General features: G+C 40.8%; 1 protein-coding gene across 1 annotated transcript; it reads left to right on the top strand.

The window, feature by feature from the left end:
* Window positions 1–774: 774 nt before the first annotated feature.
* LOC136232923 (universal stress protein PHOS34-like) lies at window positions 775–1,970 on the top strand. The gene is made up of 4 exons (XM_066022408.1): window positions 775–1,060; window positions 1,140–1,249; window positions 1,348–1,466; window positions 1,716–1,970. Exons 1-4 carry the CDS (start codon window positions 886–888, stop codon window positions 1,798–1,800), a joined length of 489 nt encoding a protein of 162 aa, XP_065878480.1. The 5' UTR covers window positions 775–885; the 3' UTR covers window positions 1,801–1,970.
* The last annotated feature ends 14,907 nt before the right edge of the window (window positions 1,971–16,877 follow it).

The following is a 16,877-nucleotide window of genomic DNA, read 5'->3' as shown; positions in this document are numbered from 1 at the left end:
TTTAGATTATAGGATTACCCCACTTTAGGTTAACCCATTACCCCAAATCTTGTAGGGAATTAGATTCCTTTTCCCAATTTTTTTGTTCTTTTTATTTTATCGAACCACAAATCTCTGAAATTTATGAAATTCCAGAATTTCTGAAATTTTTGAAATTCTAGAATTTTCAAAAAGTCCAAAATTTTTGGAATTTCTAAAATTTCAGAATTTCTGGAATTTCAGAATTTTAAAAATTTTAGAATTTTCGAAATTCCAGAATTTCTGGGTTTTGGAATTCTAGAATTTCTGGATTCTAGAATTTCAGAATATCTGGAATTTCAGTATTTCTAAAATTCCAGAATTTTTGAAATTCCAGAAATTCTAGATTCTGGAATTTCAAAATTTCCAAAATTCTAGAATTTCCGGATTCTGGAATTTCAAAAATTTTAAATTCAAAGTTCCAAAATTTCCAGAATTTAATAATTTTTGAAGTTCAAGAATTTTTTGAAATTCTAGAAATCTGAAAGTTCAAAAATTGCAGAGGTTTGAAATTACATTCACTTTCCTAGACATAACCAAACACATAGGGGAATCAATGCTTATTCATTTCATTTCCTTTGGTTTCTCTTTCTTCAATCTTTTTCCCTTATCTCATGTGAACCAAACGCCCCCTAAAGGTAAAAGATAATAAATTATTTAACTATTAATTATTGGAATTTACAAATAGCAACTTGAGTATTAATACACATTGAACAGATATTTATAAGAAAAGTCCAAATTATTGAACAGAAGAAAAGGTGAAGTCCATATCATTCATCTTCTTACTTTGTTGATGCAATTGACATAAAAACTCAACTTTTTGATTCACTTTGATAATTTGATCGAGCTTCTGAGTTTGAGGAAAAGATGGGAAAGGATAGGAATATAGGTATAGCCATAGATTTTTCAAAGGGAAGCAAAGTAGCTCTGAATTGGGCTATCAGTAATCTGCTAGTCACAGGTGATACTTGTTATGTAATCCATATCAGGCCATCACAAGGAAATGAGAGCCGCAACCTTCTTTGGGCTGCCACTGGTTCACGTAATTACTCTCCTTTCTTTCTTTACCAATTAAAGCATTATTATTTGTTTTTTTGGATCCAAGGTTCATATTTTTGTAGCTTTGATTCCACTGGCGGAGTTTCGTGTTAAGGAGGTGGCCAAGGAGTATGAAATCCCGCTTGATCCTGAGGTTTTGGATATGTTAGACACTGTGTCTAGGCAGAAACAGGTCAATTTTATGATCTTCTAATTATATATATGCAATCCGATCTATTATATTAGAAGATAAAAAAAAAAAAAAAAAGGTTTATTTGGATTTGAAAATAGGTGAAAGTAGTTGCAAAAATTTACTGGGGAGATGCAAGAGACAAATTATGTGCAGCAGTTGGTGATCTGAAGCTTGATTGTCTGGTCATGGGTAGCAGAGGCCTTACTTCTCTACAAAGGTATGTATCTCTTATTTGATGCTCCTTTAGTTTTACATAGCTCAAGGCAAAATAAAAAAAAAAAACAAGATTTGGATCCTCTACTTGATTAAATTCATCAGATGAACTTTGGAAACGGACACTGAGAACGTTATTTCTCAAAATATATATCTTGGAAATGGGAAATTCTGATTAATTAGGGTGTTCTAGTTCAATTTTGGTATATTTGACCCTCTAACAGAACCATGTATCTTTTGTGTTGAATGAAAGGTTGGTGATTGGAAGTGTGAGCAGCCACGTGATTGCAGCTTCAAGTTGTCCAGTTACTATTGTTAAGGATCCAACTGCTCATTGATTGATTCCACACTTGTTTATGTATCTTCATTCAACTTGCCTGGCTTATATCATTTACTACTCTATGTATCAGTTTCCAACATAATCAACATTTTACATGTTTTAATAAGCTACTCTATGACAAGTGACAAGTTAAACAAGTTGTTATATTGGAGATACAAATTCTGATTATTCTGATCTGGGTGGGATAAAACCAATCACACATTTATTCTTGGAACCACTGGAAAATGAATAATAAAAACTCAAATAAAATATTATTCCAAACTGGGATTTTCTTATGGATTGCCCACTTTTATTCGAAACATCTACTTCTTCTATTTATTCTGCAATTACCCATGTGTGTCCCTATTACCTTCACTTCTTTTCTGCTTTCTCTCTGTTCTGCAACTCATTCTTGCCTTTTAAATTTGCAACTTAATTATGTCATTCATTATTTTATTTTATTTTTTAAGAAAGTGGACCATTTAATTACTTAAAAGGACTAATTGCAACTATGGCTCACACTCAATTATTTGCTCACACTTAGCTGCCACAATTAATTAATTTTTTTTTTTTTTTGGGGGGTTATAATTCTAGACTAAGAATATCTAAGCTATAATATAGCTGTTGAAGACAAATGTAGAAAATTCTAGATTAAATATTAATTCTAGAATGTTGTTTTTCTAAGTTGCTATCGTATAATTTACTACTCTGTTCCCATTTTTAATACTTTGTGCTTGTTGGCTATCTCAAGTTGTATTCTAAGGTATTAAAACTTGTACTATAAAATATTTTACTAAAATAGGGAGCAATTTTATTTTCAACTTTTACATATTATGCCTTAATGTTTCACATAAAACATTCTTAGTATGAAGTGATAATAAACATTCACATGTTTGATTTTCACATAGAATATTAGATTTTAGTTAAATATATAATCTATGAAATAATAATAATAATAATAATATTAAAATTTCATTTTCTCAAAACAATAATAATAGCAATATTTAATTACAAAATTCCACGGATCGGTATGGAATTCTGTTGTGGAGTTATCTATTCTCCACAATCTCGGGTTAAACGCTCGTCGTCATAGGGCCCCTCGAATCATTGAATTTAGATGGCACCCCCCTCCGTCTGATTGGATTAAAGCTAACACTGATGCCTCCGTGATCTCGGGTAGAGCTGGTTGCGGTGTGGTTTTTCGAAATAGTCAGGGGCATCCCCTTGGGTCATTTGCCTTCCCCCTTGATTGTTGTAACGGACCGCTTAGTTTCCCCCACTCCGGGCCAATTTGGATAGCCAACGGGCCCGTGGCAGCCAGGCGCGCTGCCAATCCCTGACACACGCAGAGACACACCCCCCTATAATGTGTCTTATACCAAGTCGGGTCCGTCTGTCGGCAGACACTACGAAGCCCCATACACCACAACTTTTTAATTTGGGGAGTTAGGCTTATCCAATGGCCACCAAACTTTGCACACATCAGTTATATATCTAGAGGACCCTAGAAGAGTCTAGAAGGCACGGGAGAAGTCTTCCAAATTCGAGAATTGGCTAAGAGGTTATCTCTGCCCGCAGCTGCCCGCAGATTTAACCTCGGTTTGTGCCTACGGACCAGGAAGCTGCCAGACTGCCCAAGCAATGCCCAAAAGGTTCCAGAAACGCCCAACATTGTCCAAGCAGCGCCCAGCAGTACCTAGAATGGTCCACACTTGTCTAATTTAGTTCTCCCTAGAACTTTCTAGATAGAAAAGCCTTGTAATCTTCTAGAACATTCTTAAGAGACTTGGAGGCCTATAAATAGGGGTGATGGGTCATTTGTAAATCACTTTGGAAACTCCAAGCTCTCAAACATCCTTGTAAAGCATTCTTTGTGTGCAATACAACACTTGTTTATTTCCTCACACTATTGTGCATTCTATACTTGTGACTTTAGTTTCGCTAAGGCAACAAAAGCTTGCTAAGGTGAATCGTGGGGGAGGCTGAACTAGCAACTCGGGGAGAATATTGCTAATGCCGCACGGACGACAATTGACGAAGGAATTGTGCCCGTGACAAGTGGTATCAGAGACACGTTTTGAGCCACAAGTTGAGCCAGAAGTTTACCTACAGATTACTGAGGGTTTACTGACGAATTGCACTATGTCGGGAAGGAGTGAGGAAACTGAAGTGACCGGGGTGCAGGAGGAACAGCTGCGGAAGAGTAAGAGGGGCCGATCCAGGTCAAGGGATGTCATCGTTGATATCAACAGCAGACTAGCAAAGGTTGAGTTTGCTATTGTCGATGGCCAGGAAAAATACGAGGACGTCGAGAAGCGCCTGAGTGAGCTCGAGAGAGATGAGCTCCGGGAAGAGGTGATGACGCTCGTAAAGCAGGTCGCCGCTGATGGGGAAGAGCGAGACAGTACACTGGAAGCCCAGGTTGTTTCTCTTCGGCAGGAGCTAGAGAAGGCGCTTGCCGAGATGGTCACAATGAGGGAAGAGTTGACGCTATGTAGGAGGGCGCTTACAAGCGGAGCGTCAACTTCGGCAATTTCTAGCCCACAGCGACTAGAGGTTCCTAAACCTAAGGCATATGGTGGCGCCAGGAATTCAAAGGAGATAGATAATTTCTTGTGAATTTTGGAGAAGTACTTTAAGGCACTTGGGTTCGTAGAAGACAGCAAAATGCTTGATGCGGTGCCGTTGTATTTACAAGAATCCGCGATGGTTTGGTGGCGCATGAAAGAACAGGAGATGCGGAGAGGTACTTGCTCGATCAACACGTGGGAAGAGTTTAAGAAGGCTCTCAAGGTACAATTCTATCCTGAAGCTGGAGAACTAGAGAAAAGGGCCAAGTTGAGGCATCTTAAGCAAAGGGGTAGCATTCGGGACTACATTAAAGAATTTTCCGAAATTCTATTGGAGTTGCCGAATTATCCCCAAGACGAGGCCTACTATTTGTTTTTGGAGGGATTGCAACCTTGGGGAAGGCTGGAGATCCAACGAAGAAATGCTACAGATCTTCCCACCGTAATTTCAATTGCCGATTCGTTGGTGGAATACAACCGATCGGACAAGAGCAAGGCGAACCATGACAAGAACTTCAAGGGTAAGAGTGCAGGAGAAGGCTCGTCCAAGACCCCTGCCGCAAAGCCTAAAGAAGACAACAAGTATGCTCATAGGCCATTCAAGCCGAGGGACGAGAGACGGGACAACAAGCCACTCAAGTGTTTCTTCTATGAAGGGCCACACAAGGCAAGAGACTGCCCAAAGAAGTCAAAGCTGTCTGCCATGATCGAGGAGCGCGAGCAGATGGAGAAAGAACGAGAGGTACGTATGGGTTCCCTTCCAGATTCTGAACGCGATCAAGGCTAAGGTGGAAGCACCCAAGACGGAGCGCAAGGGGCGACTATTCGTGGAAGCTAAGATCGGAGGCCAAGTGACCAAGGCACTAGTGGACACCGGCGCAACGAACAACTTCCTCGAAGTCAAAGAAGCCGAGAGGTTGGGTGTGAAGTACACCAAAGAGCGAGGATGGCTGAAGGCAGTGAATTCAGAGGCAAAGTCGATCCACGGTGTAGCCAAGGGAGTTCAAATTCAGCTAGGTACGTGGACAGGCCTTGTGGATTTTTCAATTGTGCCTATGGATGACTATTCGGTAGTGCTTGGCATTGAGTTCTTTGATCGAGTGCAAGCAATGCCGATTCCTTTTGCGGATGCGATGTGCATCCTAGAGGAAGGAAACACATGCATGGTGCGGCTTGCACGCGAAAATTTAGGGAAAGCCAAGCAGCTATCGGCCATGCAGTTATCGAAGGGGCTGAAGCGCGACGAGCCAACATTCCTTGTGGCAATCAAGGAAGAGGGAAGTGGGGACGTCACGTAGGAGATGCCCAAGGAGATTATCAACGTCCTTGAGGAGTATGAGGACGTCATGCCACCAGAATTGCCTAAGAGACTTCCGCCGGAGAGGGAAGTCGATCACAGAATCGAGCTGCTGCCGAGGTCGTCGCCACCAGCGGCAGTGCCTTATAGGATGGCACCTCCGGAGCTTGAGGAATTGCGGAGGCAGCTCAAAGAAATGTTGGACGCAGGGCAGATCCAGCCATCCAAATCACCTTATGGCGCACCAGTTCTGTTCCAGAAAAAGCATGGACGGGTCGTTGCGGCTGTGCATCGACTATAGGGCGCTCAACAAAATTACGGTGAAGAATAAATATCCAATCCCTCTTATTGCCGATCTATTTTGACCAGCTCGGAGGAGCACGGTGGTTCACAAAGCTCGACTTAAGGTCGGGATACTATCAAGTAAGGGTTGCTCCAGAAGACATACCGAAGACGGCATGTGTGACGAGGTATGGCTCTTATGAATTCTTGGTTATGCCCTTCGGATTAACGAATGCACCTGCCACATTTTGCACGTTGATGAATCAAGTGCTACGTCCATTCTTGGACAAGTTTGTCGTAGTATATCTTGACGACATTGTGGTGTATAGCAATACGCTAAAAGATCATGTACACCACCTACGGCAAGTTTTCCAAGAGCTACAGAAGCACGAATTGTATGTGAAGAAAGAGAAATGTGCCTTTGCTCAAAAGGAAATTCCATTTCTTGGGCACATTGTTGGCGGTGGAAAAATTCGCATGGACAAAGCGAAAATTCAAGCAATAGTTGATTGGGAGCCGCCGAAGAAGGTCACCGAGCTACGATCCTTCCTAGGCCTTGCCAATTACTATAGAAGATTTGTGAAGGGTTATTCCGTAATGGCAGCTCCACTCACCGATCTATTGAAGAAGAGCCAACCGTGGAGCTGGAGCGAGAAGTGCCAAGAAGCATTTGAGAAGCTCAAGAAGGCAATGACGGAAGAGCCAGTCTTGGCACTCCCCGATCACACCAAGGCATATGAAGTACACACTGATGCCTCGGATTTTGCGATTGGGGGTGTACTGATGTAAGAGGGACATCCAGTTGCTTATGAGAGCCGAAAGCTCAATGAGACTGAGCGCCGCTATACCGTCCAAGAGAAGGAGATGACGGCAGTAGTGCACTGTTTGCGCCTATGGCGACACTATTTGTTGGGGACAAAGTTCGTGGTCAAGACCGATAACGTGGCCATTAGCTACTTCCTCAACCAAAAGAAACTCACGCCGAAGCAGATTAGATGGCAAGCATTTTTGGCGGAGTTTGATTTCACAATGGAGCACAAGCCCGGAAAAGTAAACCTTGTAGCAGACGCCCTAAAGGAGAGTTGGCAGCAATCACCGAGACACATTTTCCTTTGGCGGCACAGATAATTGAAGGGCTGGAGCATGATCCGCAAGCAGAAAGTTTGAAGAAGTTGGCGATGAAGGGTAAGACTCGCCGATTCTGGCTTGACGACGGATTGCTCATCACGAAGGGGAACCGGGTATATGTGCCAAAATGGCAAGGGCTAAGGAGAGCCATCATGAAGGAGTGCCATGATTCAAGATGGGCGGGACATCCAGGCATTCATCGAACACTAGCGCTCATTGAACGCACCTACTATTGGCCCCAAATGCGGGATGATGTGGAGCTGTATGTGAAGACTTGCCTTGTTTGCCAGCAAGACAAGATCGAGCAGGACAAGCCCGCAGGACTTTTACAGCCCCTACCGATCCCCGAGAAACCATGGGAAAGCATTTCGATGGATTTCATCACTTGCCTACCAAAGTCCGACGGCTGCAGCAACATAATGGTGGTCGTGGACAGATTCAGTAAATACGGGGTCTTCATTCCAGTACCGACGAAGTTTAATGCTGAAGACGCCGCAAGGCTATTTTTCAGGTACGTGGTCAAATATTGGGGCATTCCAAAAACCATCGTGAGCGACAGGGACACCAGGTTCACGGGACGTTTTTGGATGGAGCTATTCAATCTGTTGGGGTCAGAACTGAATTTCTCGACAAGCTTCCACCCGCAAACCGACGGACAAACTGAGCGGGTGAATCACTTCTTGGAAATATATTTGCGGCATTATATGGGTGCCAACCAGAAGGATTGGGCAAAGCTGCTTGATATTGCCCAATTCTCATATAACTTGCAGAAAAGCGAGTCGTTGGGGACAAGTCCTTTCGAGATTGCTAATGGGCAACAGCCAACAACACCCCAAGACCTCGCAGTTGGCTACAAAAGTCCGAATCCCGCCGCTTTCAGATTTGCCAAGGGGTGGCACGAAAAGGCAGAGTTGGCCAAGGCATCCTTAGCCAAGGCGGCCAAGAAAGCTAAGAAATGGGCCGACAAAAAAAGGCGTCACAGGGAGTTCGAGGAAGGAGACATGGTGCTGGTCAAGCTCCTTCCCCACCAGAGCCGAAGAATTGCTAAGCTACATAAGGGCTTAGTACGACGGTATGAAGGCCCATTTCCGATTGAGAAACGCGTGGGCAAGATGGCTTACCGAGTGCAATTGCCCACACATTTGGAGATTCATCCAGTGTTCCACGTAAGCTACTTGAAGCCTTACTACGAGGACAAGGAGGACCCTAGCAGGAACGAGTCCCAGAGGCAGCCCACGGTAATCACGACTCAACATGATCGTGAAGTTGAAGAAATTCTTACTCACCGAAGGGTCAAGGCACGTGGGGTCCATCCGGGATATACGGAGTACTTTGTGAAGTGGAAGGGTCTTCCCGATAATGAGGCAAGTTGGGAATGGGACATAACATTGTGGGACAGCCGGGACGCGGTGGAGCGGTACAACCGAGAAGCAACGGGGTCGTTGCTTGATGGAGTGGGGGAGGATGTAACGGACCGCTTAGTTTCCCCCACTCCGGGCCAATTTGGATAGCCAACGGGCCCGTGGCAGCCAGGCGCGCTGCCGATCCCTGACACACGCAGAGACACACCCCCCTATAGTGTGTCTCATACCAAGTCGGGTCCGTCTGTCGGCAGACACTACGAAGCCCCATACACCACAACTTTTTAATTTGGGGAGTTAGGCTTATCCAATGGCCACCAAACTTTGCACACATCAGTTATATATCTAGAGGACCCTAGAAGAGTCTAGACGGCATGGGAGAAGTCTTCCAATTTCGAGAATTGGCTAAGAGGTTATCTCTGCCCGCAGCTGCCCGCAGATTTAACCTCGGTTTGTGCCTACGGACCAGGAAGCTGCCAGACTGCCCAAGCAATGCCCAGAAGGTTCCAGAAACGCCCAGCATTGTCCAAGCAGCGCCCAGCAGTATCTAGAATGGTCCACACTTGTCTAATTTAGTTCTCCCTAGAACTTTCTAGATAGAAAAGCCTTGTAATCTTCTAGAACATTCTTAAGAGACTTGGAGGCCTATAAATAGGGGTGATGGGTCATTTGTAAATCACTTTGGAAACTCCAAGCTCTCAAACATCCTTGTAAAGCATTCTTTGTGTGCAATACAACACTTGTTTATTTCCTCACACTATTGTGCATTCTATACTTGTGACTTTAGTTTCGCTAAAGCAACAAAAGCTTGCTAAGGTGAATCGTGGGGGAGGCTGAACTAGCAACTCGGGGAGAATATTGCTAGTGCCGCACGGACGACAATTGACGAAGGAATTGTGCCCGTGACATTGTGCTTTGGTACACATGGCGGAATTGCAAGCCGCTATTTTTGCAGTTTCGATTGCGAGGTCACGTGGATGGACTCGTCTCTTGATTGAAAGTGACTCGACTTACGTTATTCGAATTTTTCGTGCTCGTGTGCAGATCATTCCCTGGACAATGCTTGTGGATTGGTTAAATTGTTTAGATTCAATGACGCATATTCATGTGGTTGTCTCTCATGTGTTCCATGAGGGAAATCAAGTGGCGGATGCTCTTGCTAATTACGGACGTCTGGCCTCAGATTTACAAATGTGGAATACCCTTCCAGACTTCTGCTCCCTTCTTGCTAGAGATAATGCCCTTGGTAGGGATATGTTTAGATTTTCTTAAAACATTCTTTGTACTGGTTTCATACTTTTTTCATCTCTTCATTTATATATTTGGTTCTTTACCTTTTCGAGGATGCCAACCTGGTTGGAATTCCCATTGGGCTAGATCCGTATTTCAAAAAAAAATTACAAAATTCCATCAAATAATACATATATATTATGTTGTTTATTTCATGTTTTTTTTTATGTAATTTTCTCGTTCAAATGCAGTAATGCACTGTTTTTTCTGGTAGACCAATCATCTTTTTTTTAGAATTAACTTAATTCCATGGCCATTAATTCCATCAACAAATTAGGTAGGTTAATTACGTACATGATTCTTTAAATATATTAAGAATGAAACACTCATATATAAAAATTAATTTCTTTAACATGAAAATTTTAAATCGTGGAAGATTTAAATTAAATAAACTTTATTTATTTAAACTCACTTACACACAAACTCACATAACCTTTAGTGTCTTCGAGATTGTCGAGAACTCATTACCAAGTGATTGTTGATAGGATTACGACTCGTATTAATTATTAGGGGAGGAATATTTGTCATATGCTGGAGGATATAATTACTTACATATGTGCTTAGGAGCATTCAGATTTTCTGGATGCTAGCTTTTATTCTTCCAAAATCAGTTCTTAAAGATATTGATATTAAATGTTGTAATTTTCTTTGGAAGGGGAAAAGAGAGATTAGTTCGGGAGCTTTAGTGGCTTGGAATGATATTTGTTTTCAAAAAAGGGAAAGAGGTTTAGGTATTAAAAATCTTGCTATTTGGAATAAAGCTTCGATTGCTAAGCATATTTGGGATTTGCTTGTGAATAAAGAGTCTTTGTGGGCGATTTGGGTTGGCCGGACTAAAATCTGCTTAGTTATGCCTTTATTGGGTTATAAGTTAGGGAATGACAGATTGTATTCATTCTAGTTTGATGCTTGGTTCAAAGGTAAAAGTATTTTTTTATTGTTATCATCAATTGATAACTAAAGATATTGACATTTCTCAACAGGCCACTATGATGGATGTGTGTAGAAACTATAATTGGCGGTTGTCTGATCCTTGTTTTGAGTTAATGGATAGAGTTTGGCAATAGATTCAATTAATACAGGTACATAATGATTATGAGGATTCAATTTTTTTGGCTTGGTAACCGTTCTCACATATTTTCTATTAGTACTGCTTATAATGCTTTGAAGGAGAAAAAGCCACCGGTGACTTGATGGAAAATGATTTGGGGTTCATCTCATATTCCGAGATAGAGTTTTATTGTTTGGCTTGTTTTGCAACGAAAGATTATTGTTCGGGTTCATTTAAAGAAGTAGCAGGCTACTATTTGTAACATCTCGTCCCAATATCATGTAGACATTGTCCGCTCTGGCCCAAATCCAACACATTGGACCTCACAGCTTTAAAACGCGTCTGCATGTATTGGATTCTTATCTTATTAATAAGCCCCAATCACTCCATCTTCATTTCTGATGTGGGATTCAGTTCATTCCTGTCCCGATCGCCATCCTTTAGGACCGCTCCTTGCTCAGACCTTCTACCCCGGCGCCACCCACTTCGGACCGGGTCGTTACACTATTAGTGTTACTTGTGGTCTTTGTACACTATGCCATTTTTCCTTTCACATGACACAAGATACATGACAGACATTTGTTTTCGTGTAGTCTGAATATGTTTCGTGACAGTATTTTAATTCCATGTCATTGGAAGGCGAAATAAAAAATATGCTCGCGTCTCAGATGACGTTACGGTTACAGTATGTTGTCATCCCAAAAGAACGCGATTTTGATGGAAAAGTCACTTAAGCATCAGACGATACTTCGAATAAATGACTGTCATTATTGTACGAAAATAAAAAAGCGGCAACCAAAACTTAGAAAAGCGGGGGAGCAAAAACTCTAACTTTTAGTTTGCGCGCTTAAAAAAAGAACGGGGTATATAAGGCCAATTTAGCCTAAACCCAATCTTTCGATCCTCCTCTTCTCCTTCGATCTCCACCTCTGCAAAAGCCCTAAACACAATTCATCTTCTCCTGCTTGGTTTATCTCTCTCAATCGGGTGAATCGTCTTCTAACTCGTTAATTCTTCATCTCGGTAAGGTTCGTTTTAGGGTTTATTTAACACATTACGCTATGTTTATGACGATTGTTCTTGAAATTATTAGACTATCTGCATGTTAGTTTTGACTTAATCTACTGCATATTCTTTCTATAATTCGAAGTTTGTTTGCTTAAAATTAGGTATTAACATTCTGAAATAAGGGTTTTATGTGGTTTTAGTATATCTAGTTATTTTTGTGTTTATCTGGTTTTTTGGCAATGCTGTTCTATTTGGATGATTCTTTCATGTACTTTTGATGCTGGGTTTACTTTGGATGGTTCTTTCATGTACTTTTGATGCTGGGTTTACTTTGGATGATTCTTTCATGTACTTTTGATGTTGTGTTTACTTTGGAGATGATTCTTTAATGTACTTTTGATGCTGGGTTTATAGTCTTGCAGATACATTTTCATATACATTTTGGGTTTCTCTGCTGTTTTATGTTTGTCAATGTATGTGTTTATTGTTAATTATTAGTTAGAATACAACTGATTATAGATTATGTTTGTTCAAGATGGATAAATCATGGATGGTGGCTGATAGGAGATCACTACAGTTTAGAATAGGCTTACAAGAGTTTCTGAAGTTTGCTACTGCTAATGCTACAAACTCAAACTATATTTTCTGTCCTTGTGTCAAATGTTGTAACCTCAAATGTGGTAGTATTGACTTTATTAAGGATCATTTAATCTGTAATGGAATTATGAAAACATATACAACTTGGGTATGGCACGGTGAGTGTTCTATTGCAGACTCAAATCATATAGGTGAGAGTTCTGAAACAGTTGAAATGAACCATGACTTAGGGAGAGACTTAGAAGAAGATGGGTGCTCTGTAGAGTCAGATGAATTTATGCATTTCGTTCATGATGGAGACAAGCCTTTGTATCCTGGTTGTACTAAATCCACCAAGATGAATGGTTTACTACAAACCTTTAATTTGAAAGCTAAACATGGTCTGACCGAGTCTTGTTATACTGGCATTTTATTGTTGTTTCACACCCTACTTCCTGATGGGAATGAAATGCCAATGTCTGCCAATGAGGCCAAAAAAACTCTTCATGCTTTAGGGATGAAATATGAGAAGATTGATGCATGTCCAAATGACTGCATTTTGTATAGAGATGTTAAGAGGGTGCTACTCGATGTCCATCATGTAATGTCTCTAGGTGGAAACTAGCTAGGGATAATACAGAGAAGGTAAAAGGAACTTACTTGGCACTCGACTGGTAGGAAAAAGGATGGATTGATGAGACATCCAGCTGATTCCCTAACTTGGCAAATGATTGACACTAAGTGGCCAGATTTTGGTAGTGAACCTAGGAACCTTAGGATAGGAATATCTTCAGATGGTTTTAACCCATTTGGCAATCTTAGCAGCACCTACTCATGTTGGCCAGTCATAATGGTTGTTTATAACCTTCCGCCATGGCTATGTATGAAACAAAAGTACATGATGTTAACTTTGTTAATTTCCGGACCCAAGCAGCCTGGAAATGATATTGATGTGTACTTGCAGCCTTTAATAGATGACCTAAAAGTCTTGTGGGATGATGTAATTGATCGGGTGTATGATGCAGTGAGAGGAGAATACTTTAGGTTGAGAGGGGTCTTGTTGTGGACTATTAACGATTTTCCTGCTTATGGGAACTTATCAGGGAGCATTGTTAAAGGGTACAATGCATGTCCTATATGCATTGACAAGACCAAACCGATAAGGTTGAAGTATTCTAAAAAGATGGCTTATATAAGGACTCGTAGGTGGACTGCAAGAAACCATCCTTATAGGAAGCAAGCTTCTGCTTTTGATAATACTGTAGAAAAGGATGATCCTCCTAAACCATTAACTGGGGAGGAGTTATATGAAAGAGTTCAATGCTTGCCCAAAGCTAATGGGAGGGGTGAGAAATCTGTTCCGTATAAGGGTGACCCTGAGTCTAGACCATGTTGGAAGAAGAAGTCTGTATTCTACGAACTAGAATATTGGAAATTCCTTCCAGTCAGGCATAATCTAGATGTAATGCATATTGAAAAGAATTGTTGTGAGTCTATTCTTGGGACACTATTGAACATACCGGGTAAAACAAAGGATGGAGTTGCAGCTAGAAATGATATGATTGATATGGGGATCCGTACTGACTTGAAACCCACATCTAGTGAGAAGAGAGACAAGTTGCCTATGAGTCAGATCAACTTGTATGCGGAAGAACGAAAGATTGTCTGCAATTCATTTTTCAATATGAAGACTCCATCTCGCTTTTCATCTAATGTATGGAACCTTGTTTCGTTAAAAGATTCCAGAATAGGTAATTTAAAGTCTCATGATTGCCATGTTATAATGCAATTGCTAATGCCTATTGCATTGCGTTCAGTGTTGGACAAACCTGTTAGAATTGTCATCATTCGATTCTGCTTATTCGTTAAATCTGTTTGCACTAAAGTAATCGACATATCAGTCCTTCACAAAATCCAAAGTGAGCTTGTCAATACCCTCTGTTTGCTTGAAAAGTTTTTCCCACCATCTTTCTTTGACATAATGATTCACTTAACCCTACACCTTGTAAGAAAAGTCGAGTTGTGCGGTCCGGTATTTTATAGATGGATGTACCCCTTTGAGAGGTATATGAAAGTGTTTAAAGGAATGGTTCATACTCGACAATTTCCTGAGGGTTCCATTACGGAGTGCTACATTGTTGAAGAAGCCGTAGAATTTGTTCAAAAGCATATGAGTAATGGAGATGTTGCAACTGTGGGGCTTCCTAGAAGGAACGTGAAGGGACTAGTAAATGGATGCAAGTCTTTATCTGCCCCTACAATTATACAGGTGGACTCAGAACAACTTCATAAGGCTCATTTAACAGTTTTGCAAAACTGTGAAGATGTACAACCTTATTTTCTGTAAGTACTATCATGTATACCTTGTGATTTTGCTTTATTTTTTTTTTGTTTGTAGAATAAGTAATTATTGCTTATCTATGAAATATGTATGAATTGCAGGGAGCATATGAAGTTCTTAGAGTTGAGTTATCCCGGCCAAAAAAAAGAATCCTAAGTGGATGAGAGATAGATAAAACAAGACATTTCTCGATTGGCTTAAAAATAGGGTAATTTTTACATGAATTTATTTGTTAGGGTAATTATGCATATCCGGTTGAAGTAATGGGTTGTTGTGTACTAACTATAAATGATTTCATTTGTCAAGTTTCAAATGAAATAAGAGTTGACAAGTCTACCGTTTCAGAGACCTTGAGGTGGCTTGCTTCTGGACCGAATAGTCACGTTTCTACATATCAGGGTTATCATATCAACGACGTTGATTTCAACACAAAAGCACGGGACGTTATCGGATCAGTTCAAAACAGTGGTGTCTTCTTAGTTGCTGATTCTATGCAGTTTGCAAGCGCGAAGGATAAAAGGCCTAAGACTATGGACATAATTTTTATGGCCGTATCAGTGAGATTTGGGAAGTGGACTACTACCACTTTAGGATTCTAGTATTCCTGTGTGATTGGGTTGAGTCAGCTAGAGGGGTGAAAGTAGACGATCTAGGCTTTACTTTGGTCAAACTAGATAGAATAGGTCATTTGAACGATCCATTCGTGCTGGCTACCCATGTAAAGCAAATATTTTACATTGAGGACCCCTTGGATCCTGAATGGTCGGTTGTTGTGACGTGCCCAGATAAATATTTCAAATGTGATGACGAAGATGAAGCTGATGTGGTTGATGATGATTATTATGATGATGATAATAGCAGGATATTCGATGAACATCCACTGAATGTGCCTACCTTCGATGATGTTGACACCGATTGTACAGTTTCATATGCTAGACCAGGAGAAGAAGCAATCTGGATTGATAAGTGAAATTATGATGAAATTGTTTGTTTGCTTGTTCTTATACAATGTATGTCAATCTGGATTTACTTGTACACTTTGGAATAATTAATGTTTGATGAAATCAATGTGATTTGCTTGAGTTATTGTGTGTGAACTTGCTTTGGTTATAATGTGATTGATTGTGAGTTATTATGCATACTCCTAATGTCATGTACCTACAAGTTTCCTTCATCTATGTTTTCATTGATGCAACTTCAGGAATATCATCATGGCACCCAGCTCTAATACGAGAGGAGCACCAGAAAAAACACATGCACGACATATTGCAAAAAAAATAAAGCAAGCTGCAAAGAAGTCATTGAAACGCAAGAGAAAACGTAAAGAGTCACCCAACAATAACGAGACAGCGATCACAACCCTCAGTAAACGTCAATCGAGTTCACTTCCCTCTGAATCTCCACCTGTTGTCGACGAACCTGAAATCACAAATGTGACTGGTGGGTTAAAACTGCTAAAATGTGAGACCGTGACTATGGCGTGGCTGACCCAAGCCATGATTCAGATGAAGAATATGCACATTAAGTATAATCGCCATGGAGATCCTATTGGCAAGGAGTTTGGATGGATGCAATCTTATATAGGAGTGTTGGCACGCACGAGGATATCCATCGCGTACAAAGACTGGAGACAAGTGCCAGCTGATGCAAAGGAACAGCTTTGGGAATTTGTTACGGTATACATATATTTGTATGCTGTTCTTTAGATGTTATTTGTATGCTATTCTTTAGACGATATTTGTATACTGTTCTTTAGACTGCACTTGTATACTGTTCTTTAGTCTTTGTTTGTGCTATCACCGAGTCAAAAGAAGGAAGTCCCGGTATCTGCTGCAACCAAATGGAGGAACTTCAAGTCTTTACTTACATCCAAGTATATCATTCCCCACAAGGATGATGTTGAAGTCTTGCAAAAGGTTCCTGATGACTACCGATTCATAAATAAGGACGACTGGCATCCGTTTGTATCTGATCGGCTTACAAATCAGCACATGGTTTGCCATTTGATTTACGTATATGCTGTACTCTTAATTTGTTAGTTTATATGTGTCATGCTAACAAATACATATATATATGGCTTTATTGTTTAGGAAATCCGCCAAGTGCAGATATCCAAGCGGCAAAAGAACAAATACAACCACCGGATGTCTCGCAAGGGGTATAGAGGAATCCGGGTTGAAATGGTATGGTCG

Source organism: Euphorbia lathyris, chromosome 6 (assembly GCF_963576675.1).
Source record: "Euphorbia lathyris chromosome 6, ddEupLath1.1, whole genome shotgun sequence".
NCBI lineage: Eukaryota > Viridiplantae > Streptophyta > Magnoliopsida > Malpighiales > Euphorbiaceae > Euphorbia > Euphorbia lathyris.
This window is presented reverse-complemented; position numbering and strand designations above follow the sequence as displayed.

Bases quoted from the DNA above. Each gene is read 5' to 3' on its own strand.
- LOC136232923 (XM_066022408.1), top strand. From the start codon at position 886: ATGGGAAAGGATAGGAATATAGGTATAGCCATAGATTTTTCAAAGGGA. The intron at 1,061-1,139 runs GTAATTACTCTC...ATATTTTTGTAG, and splicing joins TTGGGCTGCCACTGGTTCAC to CTTTGATTCCACTGGCGGAG. The intron at 1,250-1,347 runs GTCAATTTTATG...ATTTGAAAATAG, and splicing joins CTGTGTCTAGGCAGAAACAG to GTGAAAGTAGTTGCAAAAAT.